At 46.7% G+C, this 12,537-nt stretch overlaps 1 protein-coding gene across 1 annotated transcript in view; it reads right to left on the bottom strand.

Annotated features, from left to right (window-relative positions):
• Positions 1-332: 332 nt before the first annotated feature.
• Positions 333-12,537, bottom strand: part of LOC140198412 (uncharacterized) — a 61,873-nt gene continuing 49,668 nt past the window's right edge. The window contains exons 4-6 of the mRNA XM_072259503.1: positions 12,368-12,433; positions 8,131-8,224; positions 333-1,662 (exon numbers count right to left, since the gene is read on the bottom strand). Of these exons, the coding sequence (XP_072115604.1) occupies positions 1,274-1,662; positions 8,131-8,224; positions 12,368-12,433 (549 nt within the window). The 3' untranslated portion in view covers positions 333-1,273. The remainder of the gene's footprint in view (positions 1,663-8,130; positions 8,225-12,367; positions 12,434-12,537) is intronic.

Genomic DNA, 12,537 nt, shown 5'->3' with positions numbered 1-12,537 from the left:
CTGTTAACATGGGGAGATTTGCAGGGATTTCCATGGAGGAGAGAAACGAAAAAACATTGATAGAACCCTCCAAGGTCCCTGCAGTAAGATGGTCTTCCAGAGGGAGATTTTGCCACAGAACAGGTCCTGTTGTTTAAGGACAGGAGAGTGACAGCCTCAGGCAGCTGACAAACCAATGGGAGATCCAGGCCAAAGTCTCTCAACTCAATCACTGAATTGGGAGATTGAGTGAGGTTTTCAGCGAGTCATCGATCAGAGACTAATATTCACATATGTGATCAAATTAACAGTAAATTGTGGAAACAATGAAAGTCAAAGAACACGACAAAATATTTCATCCAAACAATGCATTTAATTTGGCATTCACAAATTCAGCAGTCAGCTACATCAGCCAGTGAAATTACAGTCATTAGAGTAACCATTGCGGGATCATCATCGGTACGTAATTCATGGATTACACAGGGATGGTTGTGTGTTAGAAGAGAGGTGTGGATGCTCGCCACAGGATATGGTCACGTTCTGAATACGTCAGATATCAGTGGGGGCTATGAGGAGGATGCAGAGAGACTTCAGGGTGAAGAAAACAGACTGGGAACAGTAACAGCATGGTGGTTGGAATATAATGTGGGAAATCACTTTGGGAGACAAAAACCCAAAAGAGCTTTTTTATTAACAGGTGGTAATTTGTCAGTGTTCACAGCGACCTTGTCACCTTATACAATGATCATGAAGACTGATGTGCAGGGACAGTCTGTGGGGATATTGTGGACAGTTTGGTTGCTCAGCATGAGAAGGGATGGGCCTGGAGTACGTGAATGCAGCAAAGGATTACAAAGCTGATATCTTGGATGGGGCGGGGGGTGTGTTGTGTGAGGAGACATGAGCACGTTGAACCTGTGTTTGGGAGGAGGAAAGTAGACAGAAGGTTACACTATCTTTACAGAGTGTAATGGTGAAGTTCATGGACCATCTTTTCTGAGGTTGGGCTCAGCACAACCCACAGGTCAGGCTGGATGGGCTGAGTGGTCGTCTCCCACTCCCAGGAAGCATATTTCTAGTTTTGTGCCTTCAGACGCTTTAACAAAGACATCATTCCAGTTCTCATCTATTGCTGGCCAATGCTTGTGTGTCTCCCTGTCTCACTTCATCTATTAGCTAAACTTATTCCCAGTGAGCTTTTCTTGTTTATTCAATAACATATCTGCCGGGGTGAAGCATTCTTAGCTGCAGAGCACAAAGGTATTGCAGAGGCAAAGCGTGCTGGGACAACCTACTATGCTAGTAGGAAGCCCTGGAAGCTGAGGGAACCTGCTCTACTCCACAGGGTGCCAGTGATCAGTTGCACCCACACTTGATCCCCTTTGTGGAGTTCAAGGATTTTGTTCCTCATGGACAGCTGGGAACTATTCTTGGGCAGGACACTGTGGATCAAACTAACTTCCTTGTCATTCTTCATGAGCTGAACGTCAGTTGTTGTCCCTCTGGTCGGGAGTGACGAGTAGCTGAAGAAATACAGACCACACCTCGGGGCGGTGAACTTCCCAGCTGTGCTATTGTAGCCCTCTCCCTTGTTCACATTGACAATGTCGTAGATGATGGGATTTGTTGGTTTCACAACATGCCCATTTCCTTGGAGCTGGACATCAAAGACAATTTCAGCACCTGAAAGACAGCATGATGGAGATGACCTGAGGCTTTGCAATCCCAGAAGCAGCTACAACAAAACAAGGAACCATATCAGATGATCATATCAGCTTGTGACATCAGTGGTGGAGACAGCGACTCTCACGGTATTGGACAAGTAAGCTCTGTCTACCTCTATAATCCGTGAGTTCTGTTACAGGTGCATTTCTGTAAATGTTGAGGCCACATTTGGAGTGTTGTACTCATTCTGCCACTGTATTACAGGAAGGTGGACACTTTGGAGATGGAGAAGAAGAGGTTCAATTGGTTGTTGTTATGGAAACTAGAGGGATTGAATCGCAATGCCATGGTCACAGAGAGGATGAGCGCGACACCAGCGTTGGGATCAAACCTGGCACTCTGCCGCCATGAGGCACTGGCACTCTCGCTGCTGTGGCACTGTGCCATGCTTGGCAAATGTTGTTAATGTGCCTAACTCTTTCTGGCAGCTTAGTGCAAATGCACAGCATTCTTGTGTGAAGAAGCTGCCTCTGATGTCCCTTATAAATGTCTCACCTCTGATCTTAAACTTACGCCCTCCCGTTCAGAACGCACACTCTCCCTGGGAAAACAACTATGTAATTCCACCCTGTGCATACCCTTCCTGATGTCATCTACCTCTGTCAGGTCACCCCTCAATCTCGTACATTTCTGGCAATAAGGTCCTAGTCCCCGCAACCTCTCCTTCTAACTCAGCACCCACCCCCAATCCAGGCAGCATCCTGATAAAGCTTTTGTTGCACTCTTTGCAGTTTAGTTACGGATTTCCTGTAACAGGGTGACCTAAACCGTACACACCAGCGGCCTCACCAACAGCATCGTAACTGCCCAATGTCCTGCCTGATGAATGGCAGCTTACCGAATGCCTTCTTCATCACCAAATCTACTTGTGACGCTGCTTTCAGTGAACCTTGCATCTTCTCTCCTATGTCTCTCTGCTCTACAACACGTCCCAACGCCCTTCTGCTCACTGTATCAGTCCTACCCTGGCTTGATGCCCTAAAATGCAATACCTCTCATCTATCTGGATTTTCCAATCTTCAACCCACCTACCCATCCATCAAGATCCTCCTGTAATTTTTCATAATCTGTTTCAGAGTCTATGATATCACCAATTGTAGTATCATCTGCAGACTCACAAACCAAGCAACACAGGTCCAAGCAGTGACCCCTGAGATACACCACTAGCCACAGGCCTCCACTCTGAGAAACATCACCCTCTGCTCTCTACCTCTGAGCGAATTATTAATCCAATCTGCTGTCTCCTCCTGGATCCCACGTGATCTATTCTTCCCAACCAGCCTGTCATGAGAGATGATGTCAATGGCCTTGCTAAGGTCCATGTAAACAACCTCCAGTGCCCTATTCTCATCAGTCGTCTTGGTTATGTCTTCAAAACACAAGACATTTGTGAGACATGATTTCCTGCATACAAAACTGGGCCGACTACACATGATTAGACTTTGTATATCTGAACTCATTTGGATATCAAAACAAGATCCAGTCATTCAGAATCCCCCCCAGTAACTTATCCAACGCTGATGACAGACTCACCAGCCTGTAGTTTCATGGCTTGTCTTTGCTGCCCTTCTTAAATAAAGTTACATTAGCCACCCTTCTGTCTTTGAGATTTTCATCTGTGGTTAAAGATGATAGAAATATATCTCCACAAGGGAAATTCAAAGGACTAATTCTTCTCCATCTTCCCACAAGTCCAAGATGAACATGGCCACGTCCTGGGGTTTTATCCTCTTTAACCATCCGTAAGGCTGCCAATACCTCCTCCCTGGTTGGTTGTACAAGGTCCTGGACAACGTCACTCATTTCTGACATTTATTTAGCATCGAGCATTTTCTGCACAGTAAAAGCTAATGGTAAATATTAAAAACCTTGCCCATCTCCTGTGGCTCCACATATAGATGGCCACACTAATCTGTTGTGGGATCTAGCACTTAGCCACCCTTACGTTTCTCTGACAATAATGAACAAATCACCAATCACCTTGTGAATCTCCTCTGCAACCTCCCCAGAGTTTAATGCAGCCAAATGCGAGGTGTTGCACTTCAATAGGACCAACCAGGGTAGGTCTCACATAGAGAACAGCAGGGACTGAGGATTGTGGTAGTAAAAACTGTTCTGGAAGTACAGGTCCATAATTTACTGAAGGTGGCGGCACAGATAGAGAGGGTTGTAAAGAGAGTTTTTCATAAATCAAAGTATTGAGAACAGGAGATGGGATGTTATGTTGCAGTTGTCTAAGGCATTGGCAAGGCCTAAAATGGAGTATTGTGTGCAATTTTGGTCACCTACCTGCAGGAAAGATATAAGTAAGGTTGAAAGAGTACAGAGAACAGTTCTGGAGGACCCAAGAAGAGTACAGAGTGCAGTTCTGGAGGACCCAAGTTACAAGGAAAGATAGATTAGGTTAGGACTTTATTCCTTGGAATGTAGAAGACTGAGGGGAATTTTGATAGAGGTATACAGAATTTTATGAGAGGTTCAGACAGGGTAAATGCAAGCAGACTTTTTCTACTAAGGTTGGGTGGGTCATGGGTTAAGGGTGGAAGGTGAATTGTTTAAGGAGAACACAATATTCCATATTAGGCCTCACCAATGTCTTAGACAACTTCAACATAACATCCCATCTCCTGTTTTCATCTTCACTCAGAGGATGGTAAAAGTGTGGAATGAGCTGCTCATGTGAGCTCAATTTCAATGTTTGAGAAGTTTGGGTAGGTACACGGATGGTAGAGGTATTGAGGTTATGGTCCAGAGGCAGGTTGATGGGACTAGGCAGTTTAAGTGGTTTGACACAGATGAGATGGGCCGATGGGCCTGTTCTGTGTTGTACTTTCTATGGCTCTATGACTCTTTGACTCAATCATATCTTTCCCGGGGATGACCAGAACTACACTCAATAATCTGTGTAGGCTAACCACGGCTTTGTAAAGTTGCAACATAATGCCCCAAGTTTATACTCTATGCCCAATCTCTGAAGGCAAGCATGTCATACACCTTCTACACCAGCCTACCTATGCTACCGATTTGAGGGAACCACAGTCTTGGACCCTTGCCCAACATTCTCTTCTGCTCTACCACTTGCTCTGTATGTCTTTTCCATATTTGACTTCCCCGCACTTGGAATCATTGTGATGCAATGCGGAAACACCATGGAAATTGGTCTATGCCGACCAAGGTGCCCGTCCAAGCTAGTCCCACGTACCAGTGGATGGGCGCATTAACCTCTAACCTTCCCAATCCATGGACCTATCCAACCCTTTTAAAAGTTGACATCGTACCTGCCTCATTTACTTCCTCTGACAGCTCACCGCACATGGATACTACCCCTGGTGTGAAAAAGTTGTCCCTTATGTTCCTCTTTCATCTTTCCTGCTTTCACATTGCTATATCCTCTAGTTCTTGATTCTCCAACACTGGGAAAAGCTTTAATATATTCACCCTATCTATGCCCCTCTTGAAATTATTCACCTCTGTTAGACCATCTTTCAGTCTCCTAGCGTCTAAAGAATAAAATGCTAGTCTTTCCTTTTAACTCAGACCCTCAGGTCCTGGCACCATCCTAGTGGATTTTTCTGCACTCCTTCCACTTTAATAACATCTTTCCTATAGCAGGATGACCAAAACTGAACATAATACTCCAAGTGTGGCCTTATCTGTGTCTTGTACGACTGCACCTTGATCTCCCTACTCCCTCCTTACTAACTGCTCTGCTTTATGAAGGTCAGCATGCTAAAACCACGTTATTCTGAGAACTAAGCACTTTCCTTCCAAGGTCTTTCTGCTCCATAACATCACCCAGGGCTCTGCCTATCACCGTGAATATTCTACCTGAACTTGACTTTCTAAAATACAAATCTTGCCATCACTGAATTTATCTCCATTTGCCATTCCTTGGTCTACTTACTCAGCCGACCACCACCCCCTGTAATTCATGTTAACCTTCATGAATCTCCTATGTTAGAGTTATCTGCAAACTTACTAATCGCACCTCTTGAACATACTTTTCCCAGTTGGTGATATGGATGACAAACAACAATGAGCACAGCCCGACCTCTGAAGCACACCACTAGACATGGGGTTCCAGTTCGACAACCAGTCTTCTGGTATCACTCTCTGCTTTATACCATCAAGCCAATTACATACACCTTTAGTCAATTCTCCCTGAATTTATGCAACCTAACCTTCCAAAGCAGCCTTACTAAGTCCATAGAAATTACATTCATCAGTGACGAGTGGTGTTCCACAGGGGTCGGTGTTGAGACCACTTCTTTTTATGCTGTATATCTATGATTTAGATGATGGAATAGATGGCTTTGTTGCTAAGTTTGTAGATGATGCAAAGAAGGGTGGAGGGGCAGGTAGTTTTGAGAAACAGGTAGAATGCAGAAGGACTTAGAAAGATTAGGAGAATGGGCAAGAAAGTGGCAAATGAAATACAATGTTGGAAAATGCATGGTCATGGGTTTTGGTAGTAGAAATAAATGTGCAGACTATTTTCTAAATGGGGCCAAAATCCAAAATTCTGAGATGGAAAGGGACTTGGAATGCTTGAGCTAAACACCGTTAAAGGTTAACTTGCAGGTACAGTCGGTGGTGAGGAAGACAAATGCCATGTTGTGATGCTAAGGCTGTATAACGCACTGGTGAGGCCGCACGCTGAGTTTTGTGAATGGCTTTGGGCTCCTCATCTTAGAAAAGATGTGCTGGATTTGGAGAGGGTCCAGAGGATCACAAGGATGATTCCAGAAATGAAAGGGTTATCATATGAGGAACGTTTGATGGCTATGGGCCTGTACTCACTGGAATTCAGAAGGACGAGGGGGGGTATAGAAACATAGAAAACCTACAGCACAATACAGGCCCTTCAGCCCACAAAGTTGTGCCGAACATGTCCCTACCTTAGAAATTATTAGGCTTACCCGTAGCCCTCTATTTTCCTAATCTCCATGTACCTATCCAAAAGTCTCTTAAAAGACCCTATTGTATCCGCCTCCACCACTGCTGCCAGCAGCCCATTCCACGCACTCACCACTCTCTGCATAAAAAATTTACCCCTGATATCTCCTCTGTACCTACTCCCCAGCACCTTAAACCTGTGTCCTCTTGTGGCAACCATTTCAGCCCTGGGAAAAAGCCTCTGACTGTCCACAAGATCAATGCCTCTCATCATCTTACACAACTCTATCAGGTCACCTCTCATCCTCTGTCACTCCAAGGAGAAAAGGCTGAGTTCACTCAACCTCTTCTCATAAGGCATGCTCCCCAATCCAGGCAGCATCCTTGTAGATCTCCTCTGCACCCTTTCTATGGCTTCCACATCTTTCCTGTAGAGAGGTGACCAGAACTGAGCACAGTACTCCAAGTGGGGTCTGACCAGGGTCCAATATAGCTGCTACATTAGCTTTCGGCTCCTAAATTCAATTCCACGACTGATGAAGGCCAATACACCATACGCCTTCTTAACCACAGAGTCAACCTGTGCGGCTGCTTTGAGCGTCCTATGGACTCGGACCCCAAAGACAGAGTAGATGTGGTAAGGATGTTTCCCATGGTGGGTGAGTCTAGGACTAGAGGGCTCAGCTTCAGGATAGAGGGGCACCCTTTCAAAGCAGAGATGCGGAGAAATTTTTTCAGCGAAAGGGTGGTGAATTTGTGGAATTTGTTGCCTCAGGTAGCTGTGGAGGCCAGGTCATTGGGTGTATTTAAAGCAGAGGTTGATAGATTGTTGATTGGACATAACAAAGGTTATGAGGAGAAGGCCAGGAACTGGGTTGCGGAGGAGAAAAAAAAAGGATAAGCCATGATTGAATGGCGGAGCAGACTCAATGTGCCAAATGGCCTAATTCTGCTCCCATGTGTTATGGTCTTATTATGGTCTTATTCACTGCCCTACCCTCATCAACCTTCTTGATCAAAAAGCTCAATTAAGTCTGTAAGACATGACTATCTATGCACAAAGCCATGCTGACTACACCTAATCAACTCCTGCCTTTCCAAATGTCTGTGTATCTTATCCCTCAGAATCTTCTGCATTGGTAAGGTATCTGGAGAATGGTCCCTAACAGGTGCATGTAAGAAATATCTTATCCCTCAGAATCCTCTCCATAACTTACTACCTCCTGCACAGATGTTAGACTTACTGGCCTATATTTCCCCGGTCTTTGGTTGTCACCCTTCTGAAATAAAATCATTACGTTCACTATCTTCTGGTCAGCTAGCAGTCACTGGTGATTAACCATTGTACAAATATCTCAGCCAGGGATCAGTTGTCAGGATTATTCTAACCTGCTTTATTTGAACCTTTCCTCGCTGTGATGTAAGATCTTTGACCTGGAACATTAACTCTGTTCTCCCCATTACTGACACTGCAAACTGGCATTTTCTGTTTTTTATTGCTGTTAAACCTTATTGTTTAACTCAACTTACTTGGCCCCAGACTGGACCCGGGTCTCAGTTTTTTCACGGCCTGCTGGATAAACTCCAAAACATTCTCTTGTCCGGGTGTTTCGAAGACAGACGTCTAAAACAAAAACACATTTATACAATTTACAAAAGCAGCATTTCTGATCTTCGTCCTGCTCAGGATGATGTGTCGGCTTCGGGAATCACTGTCAATTTTCAACTTGAGGATGTAGCAGAGTAAAGAACGTCAGAGAGAGAGGGCGTTCAAACCTCATTCACCCAATGTACACTGCCCGCCCGGGGGTGGTGGTCTGGGGTAAAGGGGCTGAGCTTGGGGGTTCTGGGCTGTGATACGCCTGGAGGGTCTGGTTGGTGAGAGTTGGAGTGAAGGGTCTGGGGGTGTGAAGGGTCTGAGAGTGGGGGATCAGGGTGTGATGTGTCTGAAGGTGCAGAATCTGGATTACAGGTCTGGCCTCGGGGTCTGGGTGAAGGGTCTGGGGGTGAAGATTCTGGGGATGAAGGGTCTGGCGGTGAAGGGTCTGGGGTGAAGTCTCAGGGGTGAAGGGCCTGGAGGTGGGTGTCTGGGGATGAAAGGTCTGTGTGGGGGTTTCTGGGGTGGGGTTTCTCAGGGCGGGGTATGTGTGTTGGGGTTGGGGTTGTGGGGTCTGGAATCAGGATTTCTAGGGATGGGTGTCTGGGGGTTTCTGGGGTGGGGTTTCTCAGGGTGGGGTATGTGTGATGGAGTTTCTGGGATGGGAGTTGATGTTGTGGGGTCTGGAATCAGGATTTCTAGGGATGGGTGTCTGAGGGTGATTTGTCTGTGGTTGGGGGTCTAGGGTGACCATCACCTTGGTAACGCCCGGCTGCTGTGACTGTTCACACAGAGAGACTGAACCCTCCCCCACCCCCACCCCCTCCCCTCCCCTCCCTGTCTACACAGAACATTGAAAATGGACAGTACATGACAGGACAGTTCACCCGGCAGACTCTGCCAATCTAATACATGGACATATCAAAACGCCTCGTGAACACCTCTCCTGTATCTGCCTCCACCACCATTCCCGGCACCCACACGCTCTGTGTGGGAAACCGGTCCCTCCCATCTCCTTTAAACCCCCCTCAGCTTAAATGCATGGCCTCTGGTGTGAGACATCTCAACCCTGTCTGGCTGTCTACTGTCTATTCCTCTCAGAAACCTCTTCTGCAACCTCTCCAAACGCTCCACATCATTCCTGAAACAGAGCATCCAGAATTGAATGTAATACTCCTGCTGCAATCGAACTGGAGTTTATAAAACTGCAGCGTAATCTTTTGGCTCTTCATCTCTGCCTCGACTAGTAAAGTCAAGCACGCTGTACTCCTTCACCACCCGAGGCAGGACCCTTCATAATCACCTTCCCTGTCAGCACAGACCACAGTATCCCTATCACACTGAAACCCAGGAGCTGTTCACTCCCTCACCCGCTCACATCACCTCCCAGCCCCAATCCTTCACCTCCCACTTCCTCAGCCAACTGCCAGGTGCACCCCGCATCCAGGATCGACTGAGGGAGGGGTTGGTGAAGGAGTAGAGGGAGAGGGAGGAGGCGAGAGACAGACAGAGACAAATACAGAGACAGAGGGAGAGAGGCAGAGAGAAGAGAGAGTGAGTGTGTGCGAGAGAGGGAGATGGAATAGAGTGGATGAGAGGGTCAGGGGTAAAGAGAGACTGGGCAACAGAGCTGTGTGTGAGTGTGTGTGTGTCAGAGAGAGAGAGAGAGAGAGAGAGAGCGGGGAGAGGGGGAGAGAGTTAGAGAGAGAGAGAACGGACAGGAAGCGAGGCTGAGACAGAAACCATGAGCTGGTAACTAAGGGATTGATGGTGATGGATTACGGAAAGCCCTGCGTCACAGTGGACATGGGTTGTCTGAGTGAACACAGAAACGTACCACATGGAAACAGGCCATTTGTTTCTACCGCTTCGTGCTGACCGGTGGCAACCTTTCAGCACTAATTGGTAGCCCAGCACATAGCCCATACCCTCTGTCTGGAACGACTGAAGACACAGGATGAAATGCCCGGCTGTCACCAAAGCCCGGTCAGGAGAATGGTTCAGGACACACTGGAAGAAGGACCAGAGAGCTTGTATACTGAAAGCATGTCCGGGGAATGGTGTTGAGTGGCTGAACGATAGCTGATCTGCTGAAATGGCTGCTTCCCTGTGCCGGATGTGAGACCCAGGTGATAATTCAGAGAGAGCACAGGGCTCCAGGAGAGGGGTGGGGGTGAGTGCACAGTGAGCAGGGATGGGCAACTGAGCTGGGCTTGGGGGAAGGTGTGGCAGGGGAGAGGGCAGAAACAGGTGCCTGGACGACACCAGAGGAAACAATGCTGCAACAGGGTGAGGTAGAGAGCTGAGGGGGGTGGGGGGGGTGGAGGGAGAGAACAGGTGAAGGCAGTCGCCCCAGCTGAGGGGGTGTGCTAGGCTAAAACTCTTTTTTCTGAACGCGATCCATGCCCTCCATTTGTGTATGTGTGTGTCTGTCTGGATTCATTTTAAATGTCACTCTCCTGTCTGCCTCCTCCTCCAACCCTGGCAGCACATTTCAGTCCTCCACCCCCGTCAGTGCCAAAACCTGCCCTGCACATCCCCCATAAACTCCCCCTTACCTTTAATGCATGCGTGCTCTCTAATATATGGCAATTCCACCCTTTGCTTCTCATTAGCTTAAAAACTTCTATTGGGTCTCCATTTAGCCTCCGACAATCTCAAAAACACTTGATTTCTGTTTGGAAATGCACCCGGTGACTGATCCTCTGCATCTCCCTGAGGTCGAGAACTCTGGAGAGTCACTCCCCTCTGGGGTGAAGAAAGTCCCTTCACCTCTCTCCCAGATGGACAGCACTTTATTTGGAGTGGAGACAGGATTCGGACAGGAAGGCAACATCCATCAATCAGGACCCCCACCACCCAGTCTCATTACTCCCATCGTGGAGGAGTACAGGAGCCTGAAGATGCACACTCAAAGTTTTCGAAACAGTTCTTCCCTTCTGCCATCGGATTTCTGAATGGCCCATAAACCCATGACACTACCTCACTAATCTGCTCTCTTTTTCCACTATTTATTTACGTTTAACATATCCCTAGTTGTAACTTATAGTAATGTTTTCTGTCTTGCACAGTCCTGCTGCCACAAAACAATAAATTTCATGGCATATGTTGGTGATAATAAAAACTGGATTCTGATTATGATGTCGCATTGGGTTAAGAATTATTCCCCACGTCTTCTGTGTCTAAACCCCGAAGGTTCTTCTACACCTGAGAACTATTTGTTTAATTGCTCCTCACAAAACCAACCTTCGACCCCAGGAATCGAACTGGTGAACTTTCCCTGTATTCCTCCAAATTTGTTCCTTAATAAAAGAGAGCAGACAGGTGTGGTGCACAGTGCTTTACAGTATCAGAGACCTGGGTTCAGGTCCTGCTGCTGTCTGTGAGGAGTTTCTACGTTCTCTCTGTGACCACACGGGTTTCCTCCGGGAGCTCCAGTTTCCTCCCACAGTCCAAGGCTGTACTGGTTGGTAGGTTAACTGGTCATTGTAAATTGTCCCATGATCAGGCTCCGGTTAAATCAGGGACAGTTCAAAGGGCCAGAAAAGCTTACTCCATGCTACATCTCACAAACAAATCAATTATTTCCATGTAAGTCTCCCAAGGGCCCTAAGTAATTGGAGCAAAATGTCTCTCCTCTTGTTCTCAGATCCTCTGGCAGTAAAATGCTATTTGTCTTGCTAATTGCTCACTGGACACGGTGTGTTTGGTGTCCAAAGCCTCCCAGTTTCCCATGAACATTATTGCTTAAAATGTTTCTTTTTCTATTTTCCCACTGTCGTGAATGGCTTTGTGTTTGTCCCATATCATAATCCAACCCCACACCATTACCCATTCAATTAAATGGTTGGAATCTCTTTATGTTCTCCACATGTGTGTCTGCATTCTTGCAGAGAGTGTGAATGAGAGTGAGAGACCAGAGAGCAGGAAGTCAATGAAACAGCAAGACTGCAGAGGAGTGATGTGTGAAAAATCGTTGTAGGGAGAGAGGCAGACAGTCAGAATGGGCTAATCAGCAGAGACCAAAATCTACCGAGAAACGCCAAGACCTTGAGAGAAATTGAGAAACAGAGGAAGGAGTCAGAGAGAAGAAATGGGAGACAAAATGGGAGAGGTGCAGACACAAAGGAAGGCTGGGAACAAGATGGAGAGAGGGAGATTTGTTCTCACCTGGAAATCTTCTCCAAGACTTTCCGATGTCCATGTGTGAAGGAAGATTAAACACACCAGGTATCTCTGTAAAATAAATCAACAAGGTGTTAGACAGGCAGAAAGAACCAAATGATTAAAGCATCACTTTGGTGAGCTCAGCTCAGCTGTACCAGTTTTGTGGACGCCAT

Source organism: Mobula birostris, chromosome 5, assembly GCF_030028105.1.
Source record: "Mobula birostris isolate sMobBir1 chromosome 5, sMobBir1.hap1, whole genome shotgun sequence".
In the NCBI taxonomy this organism is placed as follows: Eukaryota; Metazoa; Chordata; class Chondrichthyes; order Myliobatiformes; family Myliobatidae; genus Mobula; species Mobula birostris.
The sequence above is the reverse complement of the archived record's forward strand: the minus strand, read 5'-3'. Positions and strand labels throughout refer to the sequence as shown.